This window comes from Bison bison, unplaced genomic scaffold, assembly GCF_000754665.1.
Source record: "Bison bison bison isolate TAMUID 2011002044 unplaced genomic scaffold, Bison_UMD1.0 scf7180017864047, whole genome shotgun sequence".
NCBI lineage: Eukaryota > Metazoa > Chordata > Mammalia > Artiodactyla > Bovidae > Bison > Bison bison.
This window is the reverse complement of record NW_011494619.1, coordinates 240568-251657: the sequence shown is the minus strand read 5'-3', so window position 1 is coordinate 251657 and position 11090 is coordinate 240568. Positions and strand designations below refer to the sequence as shown.

The following is an 11090-nucleotide window of genomic DNA, read 5'->3' as shown; positions in this document are numbered from 1 at the left end:
ATTTCTTCATAGCATTTTTCTTTATACTAAGCTACTTCTATATATGTATATTCAAAAATACTTTCGTTTGAAACAGAGGTGCATGGTTGTATGCCCTTTTGCAAATACCAATTACAGCACAGGGAAGTGAAACCCTGATCTGTGTTGTTTTGTTAATACTTAGAAATTTTTATGTGCATGCAAGGGACGTTCGTGGGGTTTTTTTGTAGATTTTTTTCACATGTTCTCTTTGCAGTTCTTTCCTTTTATTTTTGACTGGGCTGGGTCTTCGTCGCTGCACGGGCTTTTCTCTAGTCGCAGGGAGAGGGGGCTGCTCTCAAGTTGTGGGGTGTGGGCTTCTCATTGCGGGGGCTTCTCTCATTTTCGAATATGGGCTGTAGGTTGCATGGGCTCCAAGAGTTGCAGCTCCAGGGCTTTAGGGCGCAGGCTCAGTATTGTGGCACATGGTCTTCGTTGCCCCTCGGCATGTGGGATCTTCCCGGACCAGGGATCAAACCCAAGTTTGATCCCAGACCAGGGATCAAAGGCATTGACCAGCAGGTTCTTTCCCAACGAGCCACCAGGGAAGGCCCCCAAAGGGGCCTTCTTCCTTCAGAGTGTATGCTGTTGCGGCTAAGTCGCTTCAGCCGTGTCCGACTCTGTGCGACCCCATGGACAGCAGCCCACCAGGCTCCCCTGTCCCTAGGATTCTCCAGGCAAGAACACTGGAGTGGGTTGCCATTTCCTTCTCCAGTGCATGCATACTAAGTCGCTTCCGACTCTGTGCGACCCCTATGGACAGCAGCCCTCCAGGCTCCTCTGTCCACGGGATTCTCCAGGCAAGAGTACTGGAGCGTGTTGCCATTTCCTTCTCCGTCAGAGTGTACCTGGGGGTTGTATCTCTGCCTTGTTGCTCCTTCCTGTGCCAACTCATTAAACTAATTACCATTCGCAAAGTGATAAGCCTTAAATTAGTGTCAGAGTCCAATTACCCCAGTCCTGCGTGCACAGGTGGTTTGTGGAGCTGAATCAAAGCACAGCCCAATAAATGTCTGGCTGGTGATGATTGATCACGGGAGACAACTCGCTGAAACAGTCCTGCGCGTCTTATCCCCTGATCCTGAGGACGACGTTCATCTCCACCGCGAGGCTTCCAGGAATGTTTATCGTATGGAATGAAGCACTGAGAGAGACTGAGAGTCCTCTAGCCTGTGGCTTTGCAATCAGATAGCAAGAATATGTCTGGTGACAGATGAAGCGGATGTTGCTTTTGCATTGGAAATCATGTCTGCCACCTCCACAGAGGGTGGACCCTGTAGCTTTTTATGCCCTCTTTTTGGACAAAGTCAGTCAGGGTGCAGCCCCCGGAGTGGAGGGCCTGACTCCATGGGGTGTGTGATCTGTCTGCTGGATAGGCTTACCCATATTTATTTGGCCAGTTACCAATATTCAGTTTATTGTCTTTTTTTACTTTATTTTTTAATCTTTATTTTATTTTTTTAATTTTTAATTTTTTAATTTTGTCTTTTTTTAAATATTTATTTATTTGGCCGATTACCCATATTCAGTTATTGTCTTTCTAAAATATTTATTTATTTGGCTGATTACCAATATTCAGTTATTGCCTTTTTTTATTTTATTTTTTAATCTTTATTTAATTTTTAATTTTTTTATTTTGTCTTTTTTAAAATATTTATTTATTTGACCAATTACCCATATTTGGTTATTGTCTTTTTTTATTTAATATTTATTTATTTGGCTGAGTAGGATCTTAGTTGCCACACGAGAGATCACACAGGATGGCTGATGTTCACCGTGGCATGTAGGGGTCTCCAGTTGTGACCTCTGAACTCTGGGTTGCAGCCGGTGGGCTCCAGTTCCCTCATCAGGGATGGAACCCGGGCCCCCTGCATTGGGAGCGTGGAGTGTCGGCCCCTGGGTTGTGGTGGTTTAGTCGCTCAGTCGTGTCCGACTGCTTTGAGACCCCATGGAGTGCAGCCCGCCAGGCTCCTCTGTCCGTGGGGACTCTCAAGGCCAGAATCCTGCAGTGGGTTGCCATTCCCTTCCTCCAGGGGATCTTCCCGACGCAGGGATGGAACCTGCATCTCCTGCCTTGCGGGCGGATTCTTCACCACTGCGGCCCTTAGCCCCTGGACCACCAGGGCAGCCTCCTCAGCTGTTACTTCTGCTGCCAAGGATGCCCGGTGTGCTTGTAGAGTTCCCGTTGTGATTATCCTACACTGACCTCACCCCAAAACGTGGGTCCCCCGTCGAGATGAGCGGTCCTTGAGCCACACCAAGACGATACAGAAAGGGTTGTAACTCCCAGGTGATGAGACTTTCTGGACAGAGCAGGGTAGCTGCTGGGCCGCTGTGAAGATGGGTTTCAGGAGATGGGGAAAAGGAGACAAATAAGCCGTTGTGGGAGATAGAAGCTGGATCCTAGATGTGGGTTCCTGCGTGTAGGTAGGAGCTGGTACAGTTTGAACCCGCCGTGGGCACTGAGGGAAGGAGCCCGTAGGCTTTCTTGTAAGCTTGTTGGGTGCAAATGGAAGAGGCAGAGATGAGGTCTAAATACTCTTTGTGCCTGCTGTTTACTTCCTAAGTCCTGTCCAACTCTTTGCGACCCCATGGACTGCAGTCAGCCAGGCTCCTCTGTGGGATTCTCCCAGGCCAGAACACTGGAGTGGGTTGCCTTTTCCTTCTCCAGAGGATCTTCCCGACTCAAGGATCAAACCTGCGTCTCCTACATAGGCAGGCAGATTCTTTTCGGCTGAGCCACTTGAGAAGCATTTAAAGCTCTTAGCAGGCCTCAGAAAACCAGCTCAGGCCCTTTAACACCTCACAGTATAACTAACTGCCTGCACTGGCCAAATGAAGCCAGCACCATGGGACTATAAGGGATCTCTGTGGGAATTATAAATTAGATGCCTCTAGTCTGACCATCATTTTCTTCTGATTTGAGAGCACATGAGTGAGTTGAGTGAACGTTGCTCAGTTGTGTCCGACTCTGTGACCCCATGGACTATACAGTCCATGGGACTCTCCAGGCCAGAATACCAGAGTGGGTAGCCTTTCCCTCCTCCAGGGGATCTTCCCAACGCAGGGATGGAACCCACGTCTCGCACACTGCAGGTGGATTCTTTACCAACTGACTTATGAGGGAAGCCCAGATGAGAGCTTCCTAATCAGAGAGGCTGTATTTCAGCCCATTCTTCCATCTTCAGCTTGCTTCTGTAATTTTTTTTTCCTTATGAAAAATTTGAGCTATAAAGGGAGAAGAGTGCAGTCAAGCGCCACATGTCCTGGGCCCACCTTTACCAATTGATGAAGTCAGGTCTGATGTAGGGTCATCATGCTTTGTACTCGCGTCCCATCTTCCTGGACGAATGTGATGAAGAGAGAAGCTGTCATACCATGCCATCCGTGGGTCTGTTCATCTGCTAAGCTGTGCTGGCTTTGAGAGTCTGGGTTTTGTTATCAGACTTCACTCTTTATTTGTTGTCTGCCACTTCCTAGGCTTCCCTGGTGGCTCAGACAGTAGAGGATCTACCTGTAATGCAGGAGACCCGGGTGTGATCCCCAGGTGGGGAAGATTCTGTGGAGAAGGGAAGGGCAACCCACTCCAGTATTCTTGCCTGGAGAATCCCATGGACAGAGGAGCCTGGTGGGCTACAGTCCACGGGATCACAAAGAGTCGGACACCGCTTAGCGACTAAACAACAACAATATGTTAGGGTTAGTCTAGAACATGCAGTTTGGGGAAAAAAAGATGAGGACAAGGAAAAGGAAAATGTGAGGAAAATAGATTTTTCATGATGGGCAGTTTTAGACCTGGGTATCTATGGTAATTATTAGAAAGGGCCTTCATCAAAAAGTATTTATAGAGATGTTTCGTCATATAAGAGGAGCCCTGATGGTTTAGTTTTTTACCAGACAGTGAGGAAAGCTAGTAGACTTCTTTTTCTTTAGCTGGAGAATAATTGCTTTACAATGATGAGTTAGTTTATGCTGTACAACATGTGAGCTGTAGGTATATATATATGTATCCCCTGCCTCTTGAACCTCCTCCCTACCCCCTCATCTGACTCCTCTAGGCAAATGGATTAAGAAGTCGTGCTACATAAATACAGTGGAATATTACTCAGCCATAAAAGGGAACAAGATTGGGTCATTCGTAGTGATGTGGATCCACCTAGAGTCTTTCATACAGAGTGAAGTAAGTTCAAAGGAGAAAAACAAAGATCGTATATTAACACATATTGATGGCATCTAGTAGACGTTTTTATGACCTCAAGACCAAGGCCAGCTGATGATTGCAACAATCTTCCCTCTGCTAGCATCTTCCTCCAAAGGGCTCATAGTCTGTGAGCCTGGTTCTTCTAGAATGTTTATCGAGCCTCCCTGGAGGATTGCCCCACGATGCCTAGAGGTTCAAATGATGCTTACAGATGAGACTTAATTCCATGACTAACCTTTCTCCTTGTCTCTGCCGAGTGCCCAGCCACTGTGGGTCCTTCTGATTATGGAGCATCCCGGATGAGAATCCGCGTGGGCGGGAGGGCTCAGGGTATAAGACTGTCTCCTCAGCATCACCAGTTCCCAGACGAGTGCACAAGGGCAAATCACCTCTCTGTTGTAAAGATTGTGCTTTTTTAACCTTGAGTGTTTCCTCCCCTTCAGGGCAGATCTTGGATGTCCTCGACGAGCTGAAACTGGCTAATAACACCCTGGTGTACTTCTCCTCCGACCAAGGAGCTCACGTAGAGGAGGTGACCGTCAAAGGGGAAGTTCAAGGAGGCAGTAACGGTATCTACAAAGGTAAGAAATGTGTTCGGTGGGCAGTGCCCGTGGCATCAGCGCTGGGCCCCCCGGCTCAGCCCTCGCTCCCTTCTTCCGGATCTCGGAGGACCTTAGTCCTGTTCTTTTTTTTTTACTATGCATATTTATTTATGTATTTGGGCTCCCCAGGTGGCTCAGTGGTAAAGAATCCATCTGCCAAACTGGAGGCACAGGAGATGCAGATTCGATTCTTGGGTGGGGAAAATCCCCTGGAGGTGGAAATGGCAACCCACCCCTGTATTCTTGCCTGGAGAAATCCCACGGACAGAGGAGCGTGGCGGGCTACAGTCCATGGGGTCGCAAAGAGTTGGACACGACTGAGTGACCAACGCTTTCACTTTTTCACGTGATCTCTTAGATGTGGCATGTGGGGTCTATTGCTCTGACCAGGAATCAAACCTGGGCCCCCTGCTTTGGCATCATACTTTCTTAGTCCCTGGACCACCAGCAAAGCCCTCCAGGAACTCTTTAGTAAAACGATTCAGCAAGCCCTCCTGTATTCACGCTTATTTTCAAGTGGCGAGAACTGCTGGAAGCTTGCATTCCTATATAAGAAGATGAGGTGCTTTTTCCCTATTTCCATGAGGTTATGGGCTGTGTTCAGAAAGTTGGTTTTGTTATTTCATAGATGGTAGCCTCTCCTGAGATGCAGTCACAGACTGAATATCATGTGCTAGCCGCCCCACCCCACCGCACATCCCCACCATCCATTCGTTCCCCCGAAGAGGGTCCTTTAGGTTCCAAAGCGGCTTAGCGGCTGTTGCTGCAATGTGGACATAAATCACAGTAATAGAAGGGGCGAGCAGGTGATACATTATTTACGAAACTCACATACACGGTGGGATGGAGCCCCAGTTTGGGGACAGACGACCCCCAGCTGAGGACTCTGAGAAAGCCTGATGGAGCAGAGAAGGAGGAGGCTGTAGTGGGATTTCGTGATGATAGCTGAGTCTTCAGAAACACAAGAGGATGGTGAGGCTGGGTCAGAAAGAGAGGGTCAAAGGTCTGAGAGATGCCTGCGGGCTTGCGGTTTTCATCCAATCTGCAAAGCATGCTCCCTGCTGCTCCCTGTTTTGTTTTTATCTGGAGGATAATTGCTTTACCGTACTGTGTCGGTTTCTGCCCTGCATCAACGTGAGTCAGCCACAGGTATACAGACATCCCCTCCCTCTTGAACCTCCCTCCCACCCCATCCCACCCCTCTCGGTTGTCACGGAGCCCTGGGTTGAGCTCCGTAAGTCATACAGCAACTTCCCATCTATTTTAAACACGGTAGTGTACATGTTTCTATGCTGTTCTCGCAAATCGTCCCACCCTCTCCTTAGCCCGCTGTGTCCACGTCTGTCCCCCATTGCGGCTTTGCACATGGGTTCATCAGTCCCATCTTGCTAGATTCCATCCAGTTCAGTTCACTCGCTCAGTCGTGTCCGACTCTCTGCCACCCCAGGAACCGCAGCACGCCAGGCCTCCCTGTCCATCACCAACTCCCGCAGTTCACTCAGACTCACATCCATCGAGTCAGTGATGCCATCCAGCCATCTCATCCTCTGTCGTCCCCTTCTCCTCCCGCCTTCAATCTTTCCCAGCATCAGGGTCTTTTCAAATGAGTCAGCTCTTTGCTGAGGTGGCCAAAGTACTGGAGTTTCAGCTTCAGCATCAGTCCTTCCAATGAACACTCAGGACTGATTTCCTTTAGGATGGACTAGTTGGATCTCCTTGCAATCCAAGGGACTCTCAAGAGTCTTCTCCAACACCACAGTTCAAATCATCAATTCTTCGGTGCTCGGTGTTCTTTATGGTCCAACTCTCACATCCATACATGACCACTGGAAAAACCATAGCCTTGACTAGACGGACCTTTGTTGACAAGTAATGTCTCTGCTTTTTAATATGCTGTCTAGGCTGGTCATAACTTTCCTTCCAAGGAGTGAGTGTCTTTTAATTTCATGGTTGCAGTCACCATCTGCAGTGATTTTGGAGCCCAGAAAAATAAAGTCTGACACCGTTTCCACTGTTTCCTCATCTGTTTTCCATGAAGTGATGGGACCAGATGCCATGATCTTACTTTTCTGAATGTGGAGCTTTAAGCCAACTTTTTCACTCTCCTCTTTCACTTTCATCAAGAGGCTTTTGAGTTCCTCTTCACTTTCTGCCATAAGGGTGGTGTCATCTGCATATCTCAGGTTATTGATATTTCTCTCTGCAGTCTTGATTCCAGCTTGTGCTTCTTCCAGCCCAGCGTTTCTCATGATGTACTCTGCATAGAAGTTAAATAAGCAGGTGACAATATACAGCCTTGACGTACTCCTTTTCCGATTTGGAACCAGTCTGTTGTTTCATGTCCAGTTCCAACTGTTGCTTCCTGACCTGCATACAGCTTTCTCAAGAGGCAGGTCAGGTGGTCTGGTATTCCCATCTCTTTCAGAATTTTCCACAGTTTATTGTGATCCACACAGTCAAAGGCTTTGGCATAGTCAATAAAGCAGAAATAGATGTTTTTCTGGAACTGTCTTGCTTTTTCAGTGATCCAGCAGATGTTGGCAATTTGATCTCTGGTTCCTCTGCCTTTTCTAAACCAGCTTGAACATCTGGAATTTCACGGTTCACATGTTGCTGAAGCCTGGCTTGGAGAATTTTGAGCATTCCTTTACTAACGTGTGAGAGGAGTGCAATTGATTCCATTTATATATGTTAATATACTTGTCTTTTTGTTTCTGACTTTCTTCTCTGCATCCAATAGGCTCTAGGTTCATCTACCTCATTAGGGCCGACTCAAATGCATTTTTTTCACTTCACTTAATATGATCATCTCTACGTTGATCCAAGTTGGTGCAAATGGCATCATGTCATTCTTTTTTATGGCTGAGTGATATTCCATTGTATATATGTACCACATTTTGTTTATCCACTCACCTGTCGTTACATATATCTTTAGTTTTCTCTGGATGTTTGCCCAGGAGTTGGCTTGCTGGATGCTAGGATAGATCTATTTTTAGTTATTTAAGGAACCTCCAAGGCGGGAGAAGAAGGGGTCAACAGATCATTGGATGGCATCACCGAGTCAATGGGCATGAGTTTGAGCAAGCTCCAGGAGTTGGTGATGGACAGGGAGGCCTGGCGTGCTGCAGTCGGTGGGGTGTCAAACAGTCAGACACAACTGAGTGACTGAATTGATCTGAACTGAATGCTGTTTCCCACAGTGCTGCCCCAACTTATATTCCAACCAACAGTGCAGAAGGGTTCCCTTTACTTCCCACCCTCCCCAACACATAATATTTGTAAAGTCATTTTCACCTTTTCCTTAAAATACCCTCCCTTAGCTGGGACCAGAATAACCTAAGATTCTTTTAGAGTTGAGTGTTTCCACTCTCTTCCTCATAGTTGAAAATTCCCCAAGGTCTTGGATTGAGAGCATTATATTCCTGGCTCTGGTTTCAGTTTCGTTCCTCTCCAAAGTCAAGGTCACCCAGCAGGCGGCTCCCTTGTCAATCCCCACCTCCCTTCTACTCTGCCTAAAGGCAGGTAATAAATGCAAGTGGATTGGATAAATTTAAAGGCAGGTAATAAATGCCAGTGGAGTGGATAAATTAACCCTGTGTGTAGATAACATCTGCAGAAACATTGGTTGGCAGGGGTGGGGGCTGAAAATCATGTTTTTCCTGTATGTGCAAGAAAGGAGGCTTGCCAAATTTCCTGAGTCCTGGATGGACGGTCCTGCAGTTGCTGGTCCTTGAAGTACACATTTCATAAGGAGCTGATGGGCTGGAGTCCAGATTGCTTCTGAGTCTGGCTTCTCCTTGCCTCATAGAGTCCCACAGCTTTCAGAGCAATGGATACTTTCATTGGGGAAAAAAAACAATAAGAGCAAGAAGCTCTGGTAGTTTATTGGGAGGTGGTTACATTTAGGTTCATCATTCAGTCCATGGACGGTAGCCCTCCAGGCTCCTCCGTCTGTGGGATTCTCTAGGCAAGAATACTGGAGTGGGTTGCTATTTCCTCCTCCAGGGGATCTTCCCCACCCAGGAATCGAACCTGGGTTTCCTGCATTGCAGGTGGAGTCTTTACTGCCTGAGCCAGCAGGGAAGCCCCCTTCAGATTTTGGTAAATAGTTTCATCAGCTTCCTGAGAGTGGGCAGTGCTGGCCGGTCCCTCTACTGGCAGGACTTGTGTACTAGGAGTTCACTGGGCTTTTCCTCTTTGAAAGAAGGTCATATGTTATCCCCGCTTAGCAGTTCAATCCTTTGGTTCAATTCCACTGACAAGCGTGCATTTATTGAGTCTACACTGTATGGCAGGCACGGGGCAGCTTCTAAGGCATCATGGCAATGAATACAGGGTCTCTGACCGCTAGGAACTCATATTCTTCTGTTGAGATGGAGCTCAAAGGACATGGTGTCAGATTACAAACTAGACAGGAACCTCTGAGAAGGGACCAGCGGAGGTTGCTCTCCCAACCTGGGAACTGAGAGAACCTCCCAGGAGATGTTGGCCTTTTGCAGGCTGATGTGTGAAAGTGTTGGCTGGCAGAGAGGAGAGGTGGAAAGTTCATTCCAGGCAGAAATGAGATGCTTCTGGGGAGCGAAAAGGCAGCTCAGTGTTGCTGAAGATGAAATTGTGAACAAGAGCTACTGTGTGATGTAACTGAGGAGAGGTATCCTACATCCCCATTAATGCATCCTATAGAATGATTAGATGGGGATGGATGGGTGCGTAGATAGATAAACAGATACATATGGATGCATAGATGGATAGAGATGGATGGATGGATGCATAGATATAGATGGATGGATGATAGACAGATATCGATGGATGTGTAGATATAGATAGATAATAGATAAATAGACATGGACTGATAGGTAGATATAGATCAATGCATGGATAGATACATATAGATGGATGGCTAGATATAGAGAGATAATAGATAGATGTGGATGGATAGGCAGATATAGATCAATGAATGGATAGATAAATATAAATGGATGGATAGATGTAGATGGATGAATGGATGGAAAGAAACAAAATAAAGTTGTGTGTGTGTGCATACACACACAGATGTATATACGTATATATATGTATGTATGTGGTTATTTCCATTTGGGTGGTTGTTAAAATGGGAGGTCAAGAATATCACCCTAATCTGGTATAAGGAAACGCTGAAGGAGTGAGGATAAGGATGAATTGAGGAATAATACAAAACATCTCATGCTTTTGGCTGGTCTGATTGGGTGGATAGAGGCTTAATTCCTTGAGGAATTAGGACTCCTGGGCAGAGACTCGGTTCCCTGTCTTTAGAACCGGAATGATAGGATTGTCCTTGTAGGAACGTCGTAGAGCATTGTCACAATGATTTAAAAGGCTGTGCATGCAGAGTGTCTCCTAAGTGCCCTTAGTGAGGGCAGGGTTGACTGTTACGTAACTGCCCGAGTGCAAGACCGCTGTCGGCAGACACATTGTACCCACATCACCTGTATCCCGAGAACCAAGAACAGTGCCTGACCTGTTGTAGGACATGGTTTTTCAGGGACTTCCCTGCTGGTCTAGTGGCTAAGACTCTGAGCTCCCAGTGCAGGGGGTTCGGGTTCAATCCCTGGTCAGAGAACTAGACCCCACATGTCGAAACTAAAGAGGTTACATGCTGCAACTAAGATCTGGTGTGGTCAAATAAGTAAGTAAATAAATATTTTAAAAGGAGTGATTTTTGAGTCAATATGTAAATAGAAAAAAACACTTGAGCTTGGGTTTCACGGATCAATGAAAGTGAATGTCGCTCCGTCGCATCCGACTCTTTGAGACCCCGTGAACTATGTCCACGGAATTCTCCAGGCCAGAATACTGGAGTGGGTAACCTTTCCCTTCTCCAGGGGATCTTCCCAACCCAGGGATCGAACCCAGGTCTCCCACACTGCAGGCAGATTCTCTACCAGCTGAGCCACCAGGGAAGCCCAAGAATACTGGAGTGGGTAGCGTTTCCCTTCTCCAGGGGATCTTCCCAACCCAGGGACTGAACCCAGGTCTCCCACATTGCAGGCGGATTCTTTACCAACTGAGATACCAGGGAACCCAAAAGATCAATAGTTTAACTCAGTGAAGAAAGCAATGGAAGAGTGTGATTGTGTTGGAAAAAATCCATTGGTAGTGGCAACGGATTGGATATGGGGTTTGAGGAAGAAGAAGACATCAAGCATCATCAACCATCAAACCATCATTATGGTTTGTGGCTGGGGTGGTTGGGGAGGGAGAGGGTTCCTTTGGGGATTTGGGCTCCCGGG

The 11090-nt window shown here is 47.0% G+C and overlaps 1 protein-coding gene across 1 annotated transcript in view; it reads left to right on the top strand.

Moving 5' to 3' along the window:
- Positions 1-4662: 4662 nt before the first annotated feature.
- The window catches only part of LOC104985441 (steryl-sulfatase-like), a gene marked incomplete at its 5' end in the record, with an annotated part of 40767 nt that continues 34339 nt past the window's right edge, over positions 4663-11090 (top strand). Inside the window, one exon of the mRNA XM_010835607.1 lies at positions 4663-4800. Within this exon, the coding sequence (XP_010833909.1) occupies positions 4663-4800 (138 nt within the window). The remainder of the gene's footprint in view (positions 4801-11090) is intronic.